General features: G+C 43.2%; 1 protein-coding gene across 3 annotated transcripts in view; it reads left to right on the top strand.

The window, feature by feature from the left end:
- The first annotated feature begins 1,348 nt into the window (after positions 1-1,348).
- The window catches only part of MCMBP (minichromosome maintenance complex binding protein), a 39,442-nt gene continuing 20,194 nt past the window's right edge, over positions 1,349-20,596 (top strand). For 2 of the 3 annotated variants that reach the window (XM_019988695.2, XM_070780940.1), the window contains exons 1-4: positions 1,349-1,685; positions 17,247-17,332; positions 17,935-18,075; positions 18,195-18,236. In XM_019988695.2, the coding sequence (XP_019844254.1) occupies positions 1,628-1,685; positions 17,247-17,332; positions 17,935-18,075; positions 18,195-18,236 (327 nt within the window). In that variant the 5' untranslated portion in view covers positions 1,349-1,627. The remainder of the gene's footprint in view (positions 1,686-17,246; positions 17,333-17,934; positions 18,076-18,194; positions 18,237-20,596) is intronic. The other variant, XM_019988694.2, reaches the window with a different exon arrangement.

Below are 20,596 nucleotides of genomic sequence, written 5' to 3'. Positions count from 1 at the left end.
TTCACATTATAAAGTAATTACATTTCAGTAGGATCACAGTGTCTCTTAAAGTTAAATCTGAACAATTGTCTACAAATCACTGACTACAGAGGGAGAAACCAAAAGCTGAAGTGTTCTTAGCCACTGCTGAATTGGTGTCCAGCTGCAATTTCATATACAGCAAATTGAAATTATAATTTAAAAGCAGATGTCCATGACATACATTTAATTTGCATTTTACTGGCCACAAAGCTAAATAGGAGATTTCTCTATTCAATACCAGGAATCTCGAGCCCTTCTCTGCTAAATGAATGAATGAAAGAAGTAGTAATGCCAAAGATTTGAAACCATTTTCTCAGCTCACCCAAACTCACAAGAGCCAGATGTATAGTATAATATACCAATCACAGTCATTCCCTGGTATCAATTGCAGGGAATTGGTTCCAGGAACAGATATCTGTGGATGCCAGTACAGAAGGCCCTGCGTGATCAGGTCTCCATAGCTTCAGTTTCCATATCTGGGGATTCAACCAGCCTTGACCACCAGATTCAGAGGAATGTAATTAGTTCACAGTGACAGATACAAAATAAACCCTTTTGCCCTAAGGAGGGCTTGAGATCTGAGTTCAGTTCTCCAGCTCCCCACTTTTTAGGGAGTGAAGATGATCGCATTCAGATCATCCTTCTGTTAATACGCTGTATTTCAGGTTATGAGAGGGAGGTTTTTCTCCGATATATTCCAGATCTAGGGGCTGTTTCATTACAGAACTGGGATATTTTCCAAATTTCCTCATCAAAGGTTACTATTAACCAGATCTTTTCTGTGTACAGATACCACTGTTTTGATCCAGTCGAGGCAAGACTTGATCCACGGGAGGAAAATTACTACAGAGGGTTTCTAGCACGGAACCAAACAAAAGAGTTGCCATTGGCCAAACAAAACAAAACAAAAAAAACACCAAGAGGCGGGACGAGGTGGGCAGACACCAGAGGCAACGTTACCTTCTAATTTTGCCCAGAGATAACTTTGAGGTCTCTTTGCGCTTGTGCTTTTGGACTGTTGAGGTCTCCAACCTGCGCAAGGCCTCGCCACTATAAACAGACAAACCAGACTTCGGGAATTTCTCCTTCCGAGTCTGCAGAGGGACACCTAGCAAAATGCAGCCCTCAAGTAACCACGCGGCAGACTCGCGAGGCCAACCCTGCCCTTCCCCTCGCCCGTCTCCAAGATGGCGACCGCCCTGCCGCCGCGTCGCCGCCGCGGCCCCGCCCCGCCGAGCCCCGCCCCCCTCCCCGGAGCAAGGCCGCCCCGCCTCCCCGCCGCGGGGCCGCGCCGCGCGCTCCCGCTGCCCCTCCCCGCACGAGCTCCACCCAGGTCGCCGGCAGCGCGGTAGGCGGCGGCGGCGCCTATTTCCCGCCATTGTGCGAAGTGGAGGCTGGGGGCCCGCACGCGCCGCCTGCCAGTCGCCGGCAGCGCCTCACAGCCGCCGCCGCCGCCGCCGTTCCCTGAGGCGCGGGGAGGCCGGGCGGCCCGTGCCGCGAGGCTTCCCCTGCGTGGGAGGGCGCGGGCGAGGAGCGGCCGAGCCCCCGACGAGGAGCAGAGGCGCGCGGGACGCCCGGGCCGCGCCGGCTCCGGCCCGTCGGCGAGATGCCCTGTGGGGAGGATTGGCTCAGCCACCCGCTGGGCATCGTGCAGGGCTTCTTCGGTGAGTGGCGGCGCCGGGGGGCGGGCGGGGGCCGGGCGGGCCGCCGAGTTCACCGAGCCCCCGGGGCCCGGACCCTGCCGCGCGGCGCCCAGGCGGGGCCGCCTCGAGGGCTCGAGCGGCCGAGACGGTCAGCCGGGCCTGCGCCGCCGGCTCTTGGCAACCCCCTCCCGCCCGGAGACTCCGGGCCGCGGCTGCCCGGGCCCGGGCCGCAGGTGCCTCCCACCTGCCCGATTCGCGACTCGCGAGCGGCCAAGGTTACGCCGCCAGGAGCCGGCGGCCGGCCGTGATTGACGGCCTCGCTTCCCCTTTCGTGGCCCCGCGGGCGGCCCCCGAGCCCCGCGTGCGGCCGGACTCTGAGGTTGGGGGTCCTCGAAGCTTTCGGGAGGACCCGCAGAGATGGGCTGTAGCGAAAAGCACTTTGCCTATGGGAAGCCCGCAGGACATTTCAAAACTTCCGGTGTGTGGGGGGAGTGCTCTCTTGCTTGCTCGCTCGCTGCAGAAGTTGGCTGTAACTCCCGTATTACACACATCTTCTATTTTCGAGATAAGATTTAGTGTGATAACTTAGATTTTTTCCGTTAGGACACCTTTAAAACCTGTCTCGTCTCCCCATCTCCTCTTGGGCCAGAGCTTGCAAGAAATGGTGAACGAACTCAGATGCGTTCCTGCATAGAAAGAGCTTAGCATGTGGCAGGCAAGCTCAGGAAATTGCACTTGCAGTCATGGTTAATGACACTTTTCGGGTAGGGTACAGTAAGGAAAATTTAGGTCTGGTTGCCGTTCACTAGGCATTTTGGCCCCACCCCGCATGTCTTTTGCACTTAGGAGTGGTGGAGGCAAACCCAACCAGGAATCAGTGTGTAAGATCAGAACACCTGACTTGTCAGGAGGTAACTTGAACTTGTAAAGTGGCCTTCCTCACTTAAGACCTTGTGGAATATTAGTGTGAACTCTTATTAAGAAGCTAAGTAGTCCCCAGCAGCCAAAACGGATGCCAGAAAATGCATTTCTTGCAGGAAAGGCTCACTCAGCAACTCTTGATTCGTTTTCCTTGTGATTTGAACTTGTTCAGTTTTCTGGTTTCCCAGGCTGAAACTAAAGGCAGCAAATTAGGAAAAGCCCTGGGTAGTCATCCAGATTGTAGTTAGTGAACACTGACAACTTATTAAAGGAGAAATTTCAAACTACGTATATAGTGTTTAAAAAAAATTTTTTTTAATCCCTGTATATCCATCCAGGGCCCTTTTCAAAAAGGGGCGTATGTCTCTCTACTAAATCCTAGTAATTGATGCTCATAATGAATACTAGAACCCATAATTGTTTTCCAAAATAATGGCCTTAAAATGTGGAGTGAAGATTAAATTGCACAGTAGGTTTAAGAGGGTGCAGACACAGAGACGTTTTTTAGGGAAAATCATTCAAAAGTAAGTAAGTTTCGGTGCTTAATTGATGTTTAGAAAATTTATGAGAAATATCCGTGTCCTAGTCTGGCTGGATAAATGAGATGGTTTTATATTTGGTATATATTTGAATCTGTTTGTGTCAGATTTTGTCTCCTGCTTCTAGGACCCTAAGAGGCAAACAACTCATTATAGTATAATAGGTGTAATTTGGATATAAAACTCTGGCTGTACAGTATTTTGTGAAGTTTGTGTATTGTTGGTGACCTGGACCTTGTTGATGTGTTTTTCCTCTAGAATGTCTTATTCTCATACAGGTTGTGTCTTGCAGAGAAGAAACTAATCCTGTCTTATAGGCATGATATTTTTGTAGAAGCTGCTTTGATGTATAATGCATATTTTTGCTATATTTTCCTATCACTGTGAATATATGGCATTGGATAGCTTTATAATAACAACATTACAGGTGTGTTTGTGTGAGAAGTGAGGTGTTAAACTTGTAGACTCTTTGGTCTAATAGGAAATTGTTTTAAATCCATTTTTCCCCCAGAGAGAAAAATAATACTCATCTTTTGTGGTTTATGAGGCGTTTTGGCCCCGCCCCTGCCAAGCTCTGGTGTCTCAGTGGTAAAGAATTCACCTGTGATGCAGGCGACCCTGGAGACGAAGGTTCGATCCTGGGATCAGGAAGATCCCTTGGAGAAGGAAATGGCAACCCCACTCCGGTATTCTTCCTGGCAAAATCCCGTGGACCAAGAAGGCTGGCGGTCTGCAGTCCATAGGGTCGCAAAAAGTCAGACACAACTGGGCAGGCACATTGCCCAGCTCTCAGACCTCATCACTGTATTCCCCCTCACACTGAACCTTCTTCCAGTTCTCTGATCCTAAACCATGCCACTCGGCTTTCTGCATAGGCTGTTCCGTTTGTCTGGTCACGACTTCCTCTCCCACTTCTGTTTTCCTAGCTAAATCTTACTCTTCTTTGGGAACCTGAGTTAGGTAACTTCTGCTGCATGTAATTATAGGATCCTATGAAGCCTGAAAATTAACTTGTAAAGCATGTTGTTGAAATCACTTGTTTCCTGGGTTCCTTGGCTATGTTTTAATCCTGGGGGTTTTAGGATGTGTATCTGTTTTATTTGCCTAGAATATACCTGTACATCGAAAATGCTCCATCAGGGATTTTCTGGTGGTCCAGTGGTTAAAGCTCCGCAGTTGCAATGTCCAGGGCACAGGTTCGATCCCTGGTTAGGGGACCAAGATCCCACATGCTCCTCAGCCAAAAACTAAAATAAGATTTTTTTAAAAAGAGTGCTCTGTGAATGTTTGTTGAGCAGAGGCAGTGAAAAGACTGATTAATCAATCAGAAATGGTGTAAACTGGGGTGGTTACTGTCACCACAAACTTAACTAAAGACAGTCTTGGTGGACATTATATTGGTACAGAGAATATGATCATACCAGGTATGAGTTACTTGCACATGCAAATCCTAATTCTTTTTTCTTGGTTCAAATAAGAAACTTGGAAATTGTGTTAGTGACCACAATCACAACTATATGAATCATAATTCATCTTTGTGAACCAGTGCGTATTTTGAATTTATATCTGCCATATTACGATTGTTCGTATGTAAATTTTTCCCTGTAAGCTTTCATAAAATGCTTTTTCTGTTTCTATTCCAGTTTCTAAAAGATTTTATATGCAGAACATTGAGGTCCATAGACTTAAGATTTAGAAATACTTTATTGAGCTGTGTGTGTGTGTGTGTTAATTGCTCAGTCGTGTCCAACTCTGCGACTTCATGGACTGTAGCCCACCAGGCTCTTCTGTTCATGGGATTCTGGAGTGGGTTGCTGTTTCCTTCTCCAGGGCAACTTCCCAACCCAGGGATCAAACCCCAGTCTCCTGCATTGCAGGCGCATTCTTTACCGTCTGAGCCACCGGGGAAGCTCATATTGAGCTTGAGTATGTGCATAATGCTGATGGCTTGGTCCCCGCAGTGATTGTTCATTAGTAACCTGTAACAACTTGCTTCCCTTAAACAGAAGCAGGCGTTGTAAATGAGAGAGAGAAAAAAAAAAGTTTTGTATACTTTTTTCTTTCAATCTGTTTTTTATTTAAAAAAAATTTTTTTTCACTTGAATTAATAACTGCTTTAATTTCAGAATAAGTAGGAATGCTTATCAACAGATTTCTTTATGTTCAGATTGTTGGTTGGGTCAAGATCGTTAGTTTCAGTTATATTCAAGGCACTTTGGTCATATCTAACAGAACGAGAATTAGACTAGCTCTTAGAAGAAAAAGGTCACGGACGTGTGGAGGAGAGAAGGGAGTAGTACCTTATCACTAGCATTTTAGAGAATTTAAAGCAATAGTAAAATCACCTAAAAGTCTGTCTGATGTTTTGCTGTCACCGGGATTCATTCCTCTTTGTCTGTGCCCACCTTGGGCCTCCCTGCCACCTGGCCCTTGTTCAGTCGCTCAGTCGTGTCCAACTCTGCAGCCCCATGGACGGCAGCACGCCAGGCTTCCCTGTCCATCACCAACTCCCCAACCTTACTCAAACTCATGTCCATTAGTCAGTGATGCCATCCAGCCATCTCATCCTCTGTCATCCCCTTCTCCTCCCACCTTCAGTCTTTCCCAGCATCAGGGTCTTTTCAAATGAGTCAGTTCTTCACATCAGGTGGGCAAAGTATTGGAGTTTCAGCTTCAGCATCAGTCCTTCCAATGAATATTCAGGCCCCTGTTAGGCCATTGAAAAAAAAAGTAATTTATTTTAAGGCTGTAGAACCCAAAGGCAGGGCAAGTGGTTTGATAACCCAGGAGACTACTGAGTGAAATTGGAAAGCTAGCAGAAATCCAACCAAGCAGCACATCTCAGTTTTCTCCCCTAGGCTATGTTCATTTCTGCGCACAAACTTTACCTTTCTCTAGTCCAGGGCTCCCAGTTTCACTTGTCAGTTCCAACCTGCTTGACCTAGCATCTTTATTTTTTCAAAAAATATTTTTTTGGCTATGCCTGCTCTCAGTTGCAGCATGTAGGACCTTCAGTATTTGTTTCGGCATGCAAGTCTTCAGCTGAGGCATGTGGGATCTAGTTCCCTGACCAGCGTTCAAACCTGGGCACCCTGTATGGGGAGGGCAGAGTCTTAGCAGATGAACCACCAGAGAAGTTCCAGCATCTTTATCTTAATCCCAGATTTTAGGGTTAGAGGATCTGATTGGCCCAGCATGGAGTCAGTGGTTCACTCAGGGGCCAGTCAGCCACTGCCAGGGCAGTGTTATGTAATGGATGGTCATAACTATTGAGGCTCACACCTCCCCACTGGGGGAAGTTCTCAGGGAGGAATGGATTGGCGAGCCATGGCAAAAGGCATGTATATATACACACATGGAAGGAAATGGCAGCCCACTCCAGTGTTCTTGGCTGGAGAATCCCAGGGATGGCGGAGCCTGGTGGGCTGCCGTCTGTGGGGTCGCATAGAGTCGGACACCACTGAAGTGACTTAGCAGCAGCAGCAGCAGACACACACACACACATGCATATGTATAGATACATACATGTGTATGTATATGAATTTTTAAATTATTGAATAATAACTTGCATATGGTTAAAAAAACAGTGTTACAGTATAAAATGAGTAAGCGTGTGCTGCTTTTCTCCCACTGAGGGTCCCACTTCTTTAACTGTTTCTGATTATAGTTCTTTTTTTTTTTGCATTGAGATATAACATAAAATTCACCGTTTAAAAATGTACAGTTCAGTGGTTTTCAGTTTATTCATTGTGAACGTGCAGCCATCAGCACGTTACTGTTACCCCAGAAAGAAGCCCGTATGTGTTAGCAGTCGCTCCCGATTGCCCCATCCACCATCCTCTTAAAACCACTCGAGGACTTCTGTCCATGGTTTACCCAGTCTGGACATTTCATATAAATGGGATCATGCAACTTCTGGCCTCTTGTGTCTGGTTTCTTTAACTTGGCATAATGTCGTCAAGGTTCATCCGTGTTGTAGCGTGTGTCAGTACTACCTTCCTTTCCGCGACTGCGAACAGTGCTCCATAGCGTGAATGTGCCATGTGTGGTTTATCCGTTTCTCCATAGGTGGACACTTGGCTGTTGTGAGTAGTGCCGCTGTGAATACACATGGTTTTGTGTGAATACATGTTTTCAGTTCTCTTGGGCATATGCCTCTGCGTGCGATTGCTGGGCCATGTGGTAATTTCATGTTAGAACTTTCCCCAAAGTATTGGCACCATTTTATGCTGCCACCAGCAAAGTATGAGGGTTCCAGTTTCTCCAGTCCACTTCAGCGTCTTAATAATAGCCATCCTAATGGGGGTGAAGTGATATCTCATTATGATTGCAGTTTGCATTACTGTAATGTAATAGTATATTGTATCTGTTCACATGCATATAGACCTTTTGTATATCTCATTTGGAGAAACAACTTTTCAAATTCTTTGCAGATTTTTATTTTTTGACCACACCATGCAGCTTTTCCCAAATCTTAGTTCCCTGACCAGGGATTGAACCCATGCCCTTGGCAGTGAAAGCCCAGAATCCTAACCACTGCACCTCCAGGAATTCCCTTTTGCAAATTTTTAAATTGGGGTTTTGCTTGTATTGTTGCATTATAAGGGTTCTTTATATATTCTGTATATTAGACCCTTATCAGATATATGTTTTAGAAATATTTTCACCTGTTGTATCAATTGCCTTTTCGCTTTCTTGATAACATCTTCTGATGTAGATTTTTCATTTTGATGATGTCCAATTTCTTTTTCCTTTAGTTGCTTATGCTTTTGGTACCATATTTAAGAAACCATTGTCTGATGCAAGGTCACAAAGATATATATCTGTGTTCTTTCTTAGAATTTTGTAGGTTTAGCTCCTTACATTTAGGTCTTGGATCCATTTTGAAGTAATTTTTGTGGATGATGGTATGAGGTCGGGATTCAAATTCCTTCTTTTGCATGTGCGCATCTAGTTGTCACAGCACCTTGTGTATGTGTGTTTGAACACCTGCCCGTTTATTTTGAAGCATCTCATAAAGTACGCAGATGAAAGGGCAAGGTCTGGTAGGGTCGCTTGTGGGCAGCTTCTGTCTGCAGGGAACTTCGCTGTGCTGCCTTCTGAGCACGTGCTTGCCTCCACCATCCTGGAAGCTCCCCCAGCACTTTTTGTTAAAAAAGACTATTCTTTCCCCACTGATTCAGTTTGGCAGCTTTTTTTTTTTTAAACTGTGTGTGTGTCTGTGTGTGTATCAGTTGACCATTGATGTATAGCGTTATTTCTGAACTCTCAGTTCCATTCTGTTGCTCTGTATGCTTACCCTTCTGCCAGTACTGTGTTGTCCTGATTACTGCAACTTTGTAGCAAGTTTTAAAATGATGAAGCATGAGTCCTCCAACTTTGTCCTCATTCTTTTTTTTAAAGATTGTTTTGACTCTTCAGAATCCCTTGTATTTCCATATGAATTTAGAATCTGTCATTGCTGCAAAAAAGGCAGTTGGCATTATGGTGGGGATTGCATTGAATCTGTAGTGCATTTAGTTCTTTGGGTAATAGAGAATAGTAAAGATTTCAGATTCTAAAGCCAAACTGCTTCTTAGCTACAGGGCCATACCCAGGGCATTTAGCTCTAATCATTTTCTAATACTTTGTTTCTTTATACTATAGAATTATTTTCAGTAATAATCATGAAATGAAGCTATGTGCAGTGTTTAAGGTAATTACATATTTCAATCTAGACATTGCTTCTATCAACTTCTTCCTCAACCCTGCTTATTTTAGAATTTTTTTGTGGTGGTTGAGTTCTGTTATGATGACATTGTTTCATGTTGGTACAGGTACCACACTTTAGATTTGAATAATCTTGTATTAATTGTATAATTAATGAATTTTTCGTATTAAGAGTAACACGTTTCTATAGACAAAAAGCTAAACTATTTACTGAATAGTGTTTATACCTACTAAATCGTTTGAATTTTGGTCTTTTAGTTATAATTCAATATAATATTTTATATAAACAGTTTAATTATAAATGAATTTTGATAAAACTGAAACATCTACAAAAGACACAAACTAGAAATCTTTCCACTGATGTTACTGATATTTTATTGATTCATTCTTTACTATAAAACAAATAGCTGTTTAAGAAAATGTGCTATGCTTAATTGCCCAGTGATGTCTGACTCTTTGCGACCCCATGGACTGTAGCCCACTAGGCTCCTCTGTCCGTGGGGATTGTCCAAGCAAGAATACTGGAGTGGGTTGCCATGCCCTCCTCCAGGGGATCTTCCTGACCCAGGGATCGAACCCGGGTTTCCCACATTGCAGGCAGATTCTTTACGGTCTGGGCCACCAGGGTGGAGTGGGTATCCCTTCTGCAGGGTATCTTTGCAACCCAGGAATCAACCGGGGTCTCCTGCATTGCAGGTGGATTCTTTACCAGGTGAGCTACCAGGGAAGCAAGCCCTTAAGAAGGATATATTTCTATATTAAGATACGATTCAAATTCAGTAAAATGTTCACTTACGAGCAAAATTTGCACCAACTGCACCTCTCACTTCATACTGTTTCACTGCTTAAAATGTTAAACACAAAAAGTTGTTCAAGTTGTCCCATGGAAGATAGAATTGAAGTAATTCAAGTTCTCCTTCATCTTTACAGTCACTGGGTTATTGTTTGTTTATTTAAAATCTTTCGTATACCTGTAGGACTCTAGAGTACCATAGGGCTTGGGGGATGCTCACTGCTCTAACCAAGTTTGGACTATTCTGTATCACTTAGAGGGCTTCCCAGGTGGCTCAGTGGTACAGAATCCGTCTGCCAATGCAGGAGATGCAGGTTTAAGCCCTCAGTTGGGAAGGTCCCCTGGAGAAGGAAATGGCTACCCACTCCAGTATTCTTGTCTGGAAAATTTACACAGGCAGAGGAGCCTGGCAGGCTACAGTCCCTGGGGTTGCAAAGGGTCAGCCATGACTGGGCATGCACACACGTACCACTGAGAAATTTACTGTCCAGACAAATGCATGTGGCTGAGTCTGTTTTGGGAGCTAAGTATATAACAGAGGATGGGGTAGTTAGATAGCATCACCAACTCAGTGTACATGAATTTTGAGCAAATTCTGGGAGATAGTGAAGGACAGAGGAGCCCGTCCATGGGGTCACAAAATGTAACAGAGGTTCTTCAAATAAACTTCTGTGTCTAATGAGATATTTATTAAAGGGTAAACAGTAAAAATGTAGTAATTGCAGCCCTGTGGACTGTAGGCTCTCCAGGCTTCTCTGTCTGTGGAATTCTCCAGGCAAGAATACTGGAGTGGGCAGCCATTCCCTTCCCCAGGGGATCTTCCCGACCCAGGGATCGAATTTGGGTCTCCTGCGTTGTGGGCAGATTCTTTACCATCTGAGCCACTGGGGAAGTCTGTGTTAAAACTCAGCAGTAGTCAACAGTTGTTTAGGATTTATACCAGCAGAAGATTTTCAAAGGAAAAATAGTTTATCACTGACATTGTTTAGAATGGTTAATTCATAGTGATGGTAGAAGTGGAATGGATTTTAGTTGGTTTTATTATTTTTAGATTCTCTGCAGCAAAGGTACCTCCTATTGCTAGTGCTTAGGCTAGCCCACTCTTAGCACTTCTGTAGTGGGTCACTGCTTGGCCCCTCCTACTTCCTAACCTTGAGGGTGAGCATGTCAATTAACCTTTCTTTACCTGAATTTTACCATCTGTAAAATGGGAATAATAAGATAATCCTTTTTTTTTTTTTTTTGCCATGTCCTCCTCCAGAGGATCTTCCTGGCTCAGGGATTGAACCTGTGTCTCTGTGCCTCCTGCATTGGAAGGCGGGTTCTTTATCACTAGCGCCACCTGGGAAGCCCCTGTATGAAACTGCCAAACTGCGTTCCAGAGTTGCTGTACTGTTTTGAAAGAGCAGGTACCATTGGAGACATGTGAAAGGGCAATACAGACAGGGAGAGAGTGACACAAACAGCTCTAGGTATAAATTCAACAGCTTGGATGCAATAGACCAGTTCTTTAAAAAATACACTATTAATTTCCGATTTCTGCTGTAATAATTACCACAAATTTAATTGCTTAAAACAACATAAATTTATTTTTTTATTGTAATATGGTTGGTTTACAGTGTTGTGTTAATTTCTGCTGTATAGGAAAATGATTCAGTTATATACATAATATATATATTTTTAATATTCTTTTCCATTATGATTTGTCACAGGATACTGTATCTTTTTGAACTGTAGGTTTGTCCCAGTATATGCCCAGGAGTGGGATTGCTGGTTTATGTGGCAACTCTAATTTTTAGTTTTTTTTTTTAAAAACCTCCTAACTGTTTTCCATAGTGGCTACACCAACTTAACATTCCCACCAACAGTCTAAGAGGGCTCCCTTTTCTCCACACCCTCTCCAGCGTTTGTTACACAAATGTATTCTCTTACAGTTCTGGAGGCCAGAAGTCTGATGTGGGTGTCACTGGGATAAAGTCAAGTTGTCCATAGGTCTGCCCTCCTTTCTGCAGCCTCTAGGGGGTACTCTTATCTCCTTGCCTTTTTTACTGCTTCTAGAGTTGGGCTGATTTCTTGTGTTGCGGCCTCTTCGGTCTTCAAAGTCAGCAACAGCAGGTCGGTTTCTTCCTACATCTTCAGTTCAGTTCAGTTCAGTCGCTCAGTCGTGTCTGACTCTTTGCAACCCCATGAATCGTAGCATACCAGGCCTTCCTGTCCATCACAAACTCCTGGAGTTCACCCAAACTCATGTCCGTCGAGTCGGTGATGCCATCCAGCCATCTCATCCTCTGTCGTTCCCTTCTCCTCCTGCCCGCAGTCCCTCCCAGCATCAGGGTCTTTTGCATAAGGTGGCCAAAGTATTGGAGTTTCAGCTCCAGCATCAGTCCTTCCAATGAACACCCGGGACTAGTCTCCTTTAGGATGGACTGATTGGATCTCCCTGCAGTCCAAGGGACTTACATCTTAGTTCTCCTCAAATCTATATATGCAGTATATAATCAAATTGAAATTTAAACATCAAAATATAATCTGATAGAAATTTCAGCAGTCGTTTTCAAGTGTTCCTCAGAATTACTTAGAAATGTTGAGAATCTAGAATAATCAAGACAAACTTGAAAGCAAAGATGAAGAACATCACTACCTAATTTTAAGACTCGCTATCAGTCTATAGTGATTAAGACAATATGGTATTGGCATAAGGATAGACAACTCTTACCAGTTTAACAGAATACAGTAACAAAAACAGGAGTTGAGTTTGACAGTAGTACCACAGCAAAAAAATCTCATCTGTTGCTGCTGAGGGCCAGCGAGAAGACTTTCCCCACTTACAGCATCTATTTCTCATCAGTGATGGACTTGGACCCATGCAAGTTTGCTAATTCTATAGGAGGAAAGATTGACAGTGTATGAGTGAAGTTCCTCATCTTTGACCATGGTTTTGTGGCATGTTTTCTCATTGGTAATTGTGTGACAGTTAATTGTTACTCTGTTTGCCAAAGCAGTTTACCGCTAGAAAGTCTTTTAAATAAGGCTGGAACAAATAGATATCTTTCTGGAAAAAAATGAGCCTTGATGTCTATGTCACACTAGAAACAAAAACATTAATTTGGTATATGATGCGTATTGAAAAGATTGACCAGATGAAGTATTGAGGCAGAGCATTGGACCTCTCATAGGCTGTTGGTGAGAGTGTAAAAGTGTGTCTGTCTTTTGTTCCTCAGTTCCTCTGACCACTTAAACTAGGGCAAGAGAGTGCAGGGGTGCCCACGTTCAGATGGCGGGGAATTCGTGAGAAAGATGATAGTGATATATATGTGCTCAGCAGGATTCTCGGTTGCCCGTGGCCCAGGTCGATTCTGCTTAAACCGAGGAAGATGAACACATTGTTTGAGGTAACAGTTCCTGAGTGGGCTAACGTCTGGCTCAACTACAGCCAAATACTTCAGAAATCAGGCTCTCTACTCCACTTTCCCCTGGGATGGCTTTGTTTTCAGACAGACCTCTGTCATTGTGGCCACAGGCAGCTCTGGGATTTGTGGGACCCAGCTGCTGAGCCTTATACCCGGGGTTGTCCTTGACTGAGGCCCCCCTAACCTGATCATTAGAACTTCTGTGAGGCCTCCGTCAGGTCCGCCCCGGGGCTGAGAGTGAGGGTGCTGTGGTTCCTCCTCAGAAGAGGCACTGTTGCTAGAAAAAGGGGAAATGGGTGCTAGTCTTGCGAAACAGCTTATTTTTCTCAGTGTTTTGTCTATTTAATGTTTATTTCTCTGACTCTAGTAGCTGTGTCCCAGGCGCTTGCTAGAGCCTGGGAATGTAAAGGTGAATTGTTGATGAACAGAGAGTGGATCTGTAGCCTGGCATTGAAAACTCTGTGATCTGTTTGGTCTCATCTTCCTTTTGTTCGTTAGCTTTGTTCTTTTCCAGCCACTTTGTGCTCGCGTATTTGAATTTCTGGTATGTCCGTCCTTGTCTTTGGCTTACTATTACTGTTCCCTCCTCTAGAATGCCCTGTGTCTGCAATATGCCCACCCCTCATACCTCAACATGGTTCCATTCTGCCTCTCTTCCCAGGCCTGGCTCAAACACCACCTCTTTCAGAAGCCCTCTCTGAGATATTTTGACCTTCATTATTTTTTCCTATTTGCTTTTGCCTGTTTTTCTGCTCATAGCTTATCTTAGCTGTCATGTGCTTGCATGCACCTCCAGGAGATCTTCCCAACCTAGGGATCAAACCCACGTCTCCTGCATTGGCAGGAGGATTCTTTACCACTGAGCCACCTGGGAAGCCCTGTCTTAGCTCTGCTGCTTGCTGCTAAGTCACTACAGTCGTGTCTGACTCTGTGCGACCCCATAGACGGCAGCCCACCAGGCTCCCCCGTGCCTGGGATTCTCCAGGCAAGAACACGGGAGTGGGTCGCCATTTCCTTCTCCAATGCATGAAAGTGAAAAGTGAAAGTGAAGTCACTAAGTTCCTTCAATTCTAAGGATCCTGATAGCACCTGGCAGAGTGCTGGGCATAAAGTAGGCTTAATACATAATGGGTAGTTACTGTACTTCTGAGAATTTTGGAATTCTCTACTGCAGTCCTTAAATTGTTCAGCAATACCAGATGTTTTGTTTAACGTTTCATAACATGTAAGTTACTTCGAAGTAACTTGCTGCTTCCTAGTCACTCTTTGATGTAGCTTCATTGCCTCTGATGTGGTATATTCAACCTTCTTACACAGATGCAGTCAGAATAGTGGTGTTGGCGGTCATGTCTGCTTGTAGCAAACATCCATTTTGACTAGAACCAGAAATACCCAGTCTAGTCTCCCCACCCCCCATCCCCATTCAGTGATCCTTTATTGGCATGCATTTAGTCGACCACTACTTCTCAAATTTCAGTGTGCATCAGAATCCCTAGAGGGTATTTTAAAGTATGAATTGCTAGGCCTCACCTCCAGAGTTTCTCATTCAGTAGTTCTGGGATGGGCTGAAGAACTGCCTTGCTAACAACTGCTCAGGTGGCGCTAGTGCTGCTGGTCTGGGAAGCCACACTTTGAGGACCAGTTTACTAGTAGTAGATTTAACCCTTGGGGGCATTGCTGTAGCTCAGTTGGTAAAGAATCCATCTACAGTGCAAGAGACCTGGATTGAGAAGATGCCCTGGAGAAGGAAATAGCAACCCACTCTAGTATTCTTGTCTGGGAAATCCCATGGATAGAGGAGCCTGGTGGCCTACAGTCCATGGGGTTGCAAAGCAGTGGACGTGATGACTGACACACACACACAGTGATTTAACCCTCATTGCAATCAGAATCACTGAGGGCTCTTTCACCTCCACGAGTGCTTTTTAATAACTGTCTTTTGCTCAGTTAAGTGAAAGCATTAGGAATCTCTGCTACAGCAGGTGTTAGCAGGATCTTATGAGTGTTTCTAACAGAACCAGCTGCATAACAAATAAAGACAAAAGCCCTTTACACCACATTTCCATATCACTTGTGTGATGTATGTGGTACCCATGCATTGTTGGAAGTATCGACCAGCAGTGGGTCAGTTCAGTTCAGTCGCTCAGTCGTGTCCGACTCTTTGCGACCCCATGAATTGCAGCATGCCAGGCCTCCCTGTCCATCACCAACTCCTAGAGTTCACCCAGACTCACGTCCATCGAGTCAGTGCTGCCATCCAGCCATCTCATCCTGTCATCCCCTTCTCCTCCTGCCCCCAATCCCTCCCAGCATCAGGGTCTTTTCCAATAAGTCAGCTCTTCGCATGAGGTGGCCAAAGTATTGGAGTTTCAGCTTCAGCATCATTCCTTCCAAAGAACACCCAGGATTGATCTCCTTTAGAATGGACTGGTTGGATCTCCTTGCAGTCCAAGAGACTTAAGAGTCTTCTCCAACACCATAGTTCAAAAGCGTCAATTCTTCAGTCCTCAGCTTTCTTCACAGTCCAACTCTCACATCCATACATGACCACTGGAAAAACCATAACCTTGACCAAATGGACCTTTGTTGGCAAAGGTCTGGTTCAGATCAGATCAGATCAGTTGCTCAGTCTTGTCCGACTCTTTGCGACCCCATGAATCGCAGCACCCCAGGCCTCCCTGTCCATCACCAACTCCCGGAGTTCACTCAGGTAGTTCTAATTCATGAAAACATGCGTATATATATATTCCTGGGGTTTTGTTTTTGTTTTTTTTTGATGATTCACTTTTTAGTCTTGGCCAGTTCGCATAATTTTTTAAAAGCTGGTTTCTTATCTTTAATATGACATTAAAAACACCTTTCTCTTATTTTGCAATCATCATTGCAAGAGGTGTGCTGAATCTTGGGAGCAGGGCAAGTTTCATGAAAATTACTTGTTTGGTCCTGAGGTATCTCCTGTAGATTGCTTACTAGAGGAGACAGGGGGAAAGTGACTACTGTGGAGAACTTGGCTGTCACTTTTACTGGGTGGTGAAAATTAACATGCACGAAGAGAAGATGAACATCTCCTGTCTCAGCGAAGCACGTACAGCCGTTCAAGGACACCGCACGCTTATGTAGCACTCTGACTGGGAACGTGTAACTGCACTCTACGCATAAGGAGACATCAGACAGACCCAGGGAGGAACATTCTGTTTTTTATAATGGGTTTGTATTCTTCATTATCAGTGTCATAAAAGATAAAGATTGAGGAACTGTTCCGGAATAAAAAAAGATTAAAAGGAAAAAAAAAGATAGCAGAAAGCAGCATGTGATCCTAAACTGGATCTGTACTGAAGTGGAAAAAGTACAATAAACAATAGTGTCAGGTCAGGAGACAAGTTGGAATATGCGTGGTAGACTTGATAAAAAAAAGTTTGGTATTGATTTCAAACTTCCTGAGATTGATAGCAAGTACCGTGGTTATGTAAGATAATCTCCTTATTCTTAGGAAACACACTGTACTATTTAAGTGAAAGTCGCTCAGTCGTATCCGACTCTTTGCAGCCCCTTGGACTATACAGTCCATGGAATTCTCCAGGCCAGAATACTGGAGAGTTGGGTAGCCTTTCCCTTCTCCAGGGGATCTTCGCAACTCAGGGATCAAACCCAGGTCTCCTGCATTGCAGACAAATTCTTTACCAGCTGAGCCACCAGGGAAGCCCAAGTACTATTTAAAGATAAAAATAAGTGATGTGTGTGTAATGTAAGGTCAAGTGAGAAAAATGTGGGAGAGAGAGAGAGAGCAAGCAAATAATAAAGTAAATGGGGGCGAGGGTACAAGTGTTCTTTGTAATTTTCATTGTGACTTTTTGGAAGTTTGAAATTATTCCCAAATAAAAAATTTAAAAAAACAGTAGAAGAAGAACATGTTCTCTTTTCATTTCAGGGTAATTGTAAAAGTGTTTTAAATCTGTATTAAAATGTTTTCAAGCAGCAGAGTGCCTTTCAGGCGATGGTTCCTGTGCTGCTGTGTCTGGGGGCCTCATCTCTCACTGTGGAAGAGCTCTCGGGAGACTGTTAGCACCTGAGAGCCCACAGGGGCTCGGCCTCACCCCGACTGTAATATCCAGCCCCCTACCCGGCAGCTTCTGGTGTCTTGCGCAGCGCTTCCAATAAGGCACCCTAAACTAATGTACCTTCAGCTTTGAAAAGTATATTTTTCTTTCAGCTCAAAATGGAGTTAATCCTGACTGGGAGAAGAAAGTAATAGAATATTTTAAGGAAAAGCTGAAGGAGAATAATGCTCCTAAATGGGTAAGCTTATTAATGCTGTTTGCTGGAGGTGGGTGGGTGGGCGAGGGTTGGGCAGACTTCCAGTTTCTCGCAGTAGTGATCCACATATAACTTAAAAATATATAAATTAACATGTACCGCCCTCTGCCTTAAGTGCATATGTATTAAAAGATTTTGTTCTCTTGCAATTTAAATTCAAGCAAATAAGTGCTTCTGTACTGGCACCTGTAGGTGGCAGTAACTGACCGTGAAAAAAAGGGTAATTGTGCGAGCTTCGATGATTTTTTATTACCTTCATTTTAAAGAATTACTTGTACGAGTTTTAAGAGATGAGCTCAACAAAGCCAATACCTTTCTGCTAAGTGGAAAGTGTTCTGAAGGAAAAGCATCCTTTGACATTATAATCAAATGTCATCATACGAACTGAACTTGCAAGAACGCGGAAAGGACTTATGTTCAGCATTTGTGTTATTGAACGTTGAAATCATTTGGCTCCCTGATAGGGCCTGATTTTGTATATGCGGTGGGTAGGTGGGGACGGTGGTTTGTCTGGATATATATGTGTATGTGCTTAACGTCTTATACACAGACTATTTTGACTTGTTTGTTTGTTTTCCTTTAAGGTACCATCACTGAATGAAGTTCCTCTTCATTATTTGAAACCTAACAGTTTTGTGAAGTTTCGTTGCATGGTTCAGGATATGTTTGACCCTGAATTTTACATGGGAGTGTATGAAACTGTTAACCGAAACACAAAAGCACGTGTATGTATCGCCTTTTTCGTTAAACTTAGTGTTCACAATTAGTAGGATTAGCTTTGTCTATGGCAGTTTTGATTCTGATAATGTTGATATAATACTGTTATTTTTTGTTTTGGTCATAGGTTCTTCATTTTGGAAAATATAGAGATGTAGCAGAGTGTGGGGTATGTATACTTAAAATATATAAAAAACTTTTTTTTTCCAACAAAAATCACTTATTATAAAACCATAGAAAATTTCCTTAGAAGATTGAGCTTGCAGTCACTCAAAAGGGACAGAATTAAGAACAGGTGCCCCACCCCTACCCTCATCGGCATCTTTCATGGTGCTCACAGAACTGGGTGGAGCCTTAGCCTCCAGACCTCCAGATCAGCATTTGCACAAGCCGTGCGTTCCCTGTCCTCTGGATTAGGGGGCCGGGGTCGGCCCCGCCTTAACCCCAGCACCTCCAGGCCCGCATAGAATTTAGCAGCTGTCTGGTCCGACCTCTGGCTTGATTTTGGCGGATCCGAAGCTGGAAACACATTGCTACGATGAGGGACTTGGTCACATACTGGTAAAGGGGCGATCCGATGATGAAGACCAGGACTCCGCATCCTGGGACCGCGCTGACCACGAAAGAGACCCTGAACCACCCGTAGAAGGCCGCCAGCATCTCGCTGTCCTGGCCAAACAACGCGTGTAACATCCACAGCTCGACATAAACAACCTCTAGGATGTGATAGGCGCCTCTAACCCCTCTCAGCTTTTGGGCGCTACAAAGCGCCAGGTGCCGGAGGGACGCGGGGAGGAACATGGGGCTTATAAAAAACTTTTTAATGAGCATTTTTTCCTGGGCAGGGAATATTATTTTCCTTTGGTGGATCATAAATTTACTTATCTTGTATATAAGTTCTAAGAAGTCATGTGAAATGTTTTGTTTATTTGCCTTTTACTTGAGTTTCTCTGATATGATTTTTTTTTGATCTTCTAAAAATGTCTTAGAAGGTGGAATATTGTAAATGACAAGTTACTTCCTTTCTTTTCCTAATGTCTACATACTTGCTTTTAAAAATTACCTAAGTTCTTTTAAAATGAAAAGTAGAAGAAAAATGAAAGAATATTACTTTAAAGGCTTTGCATGCGCTTAATTTTTTTATACCTTTTTTTTTTTTTTTTTTCTTTTGGCCATGCTGCACAGCATGTGGGATCTTAGTTCCCTGACCAGGGAGCAAATCCACACCTAACCCCTGAACTGCCAGGGAAGCCCCTACATGTGCTTAATTAAATTTGATTAAATCCTGCCCTCTTTTCCTGGGAAGAAAAAAGTAAATTTAAGCCTTCTTTGATAAAAGGAAGTAATAGAAACTCTCCTACATATCAATAATGGGAAAGGGAAGAAGAAAGAAGACAAAATCCTGAAATAAATATTCTAGCTCAGCAGGCTGATCTGTATGGAAGAATGGCCCTAATTAGGAAAGTTTCTGTAGAGAAAGAAATATAACTTCCTACACTTACTTAGAGTAATGGACTCGTGAAAGATGAATTCGTTTAATCTTTTGATGACCTCCAGGTCTCCCAGTGTCTTTTTTTCTTTTAAGGGTGTTTCCATGACATAGTAATACATTGTTGTGCTGAGTCTAATGAATCAGCTTTATAAATGTTTCCTGCATTCCTGTTTATGGAGCCCTAAGTTATATTAGGCTGATAAATTAATACAGAAGTTTTCTTCTAGGACACAATAATGCAGTGTCTCTCTAACTCAGTAATCTCAACATCTAGAAATGGGAAAATAAAATAGATGAGGGTGTCCATCTGTAATATTCCCAAAGGCAAAGAGCTTGTGCTGTGTTTCTGAAGAGTCATAAGTAAGAACACCATACCAGGAAAAGGGGACTTTGGCCCTGGAAAGAAAGAAAGAAAGAAAAGCCACTTTGCTTACACATACCATCTCAGATTCAGTTGATGTCTCTGGAATTCTTTCTTTCTTTTCTGTTTTTCTCTTATAAGATAGAATATAGATTTTGTTTACTTGTAAGGGAATTTTTTTTGTACTATAAAAGTAATATGAAGAAAAAAAAAGAAAAAAAAGTAATATGAACAATTATGTAAAGTTTAAAAATAAAATAAAATTTAAAAAAAATAAATAATTAAATGCACACATAAAAAAAAAAGTAATATGAGTATCTTGAAATAATTTCTTTTTAATATTACATCTTGGGTCCTCTACCTATCTATACTTAAGACTTTCTAAGTAGATTTGAAACAGAGAATATGCCTTTTGTAATGAACAATACCTGATTTTTAAATCTCATCTCAGAGCAACCTCATAAGAAGTATATCATTAAATTCCTATTTGATAGGCTAATGTTGATAGCATTCCTGTGAGAGAGACAGTGGGATTACCATGAGTGTTGTCTTTGAAAAAAATTTAACAAAATAGTGTGTTTAGGGATTTAATTTTGTAACCTAGGGTATTGTGTATTTTGGATTTGAAGGAAGGTGCAGTATTAATTGGGCTTCCCTGGTGGCTCAGACAGTAAAG

Source organism: Bos indicus, chromosome 26 (assembly GCF_029378745.1).
Source record: "Bos indicus isolate NIAB-ARS_2022 breed Sahiwal x Tharparkar chromosome 26, NIAB-ARS_B.indTharparkar_mat_pri_1.0, whole genome shotgun sequence".
In the NCBI taxonomy this organism is placed as follows: domain Eukaryota; kingdom Metazoa; phylum Chordata; class Mammalia; order Artiodactyla; family Bovidae; genus Bos; species Bos indicus.
The sequence above is the reverse complement of the archived record's forward strand: the minus strand, read 5'-3'. Positions and strand labels throughout refer to the sequence as shown.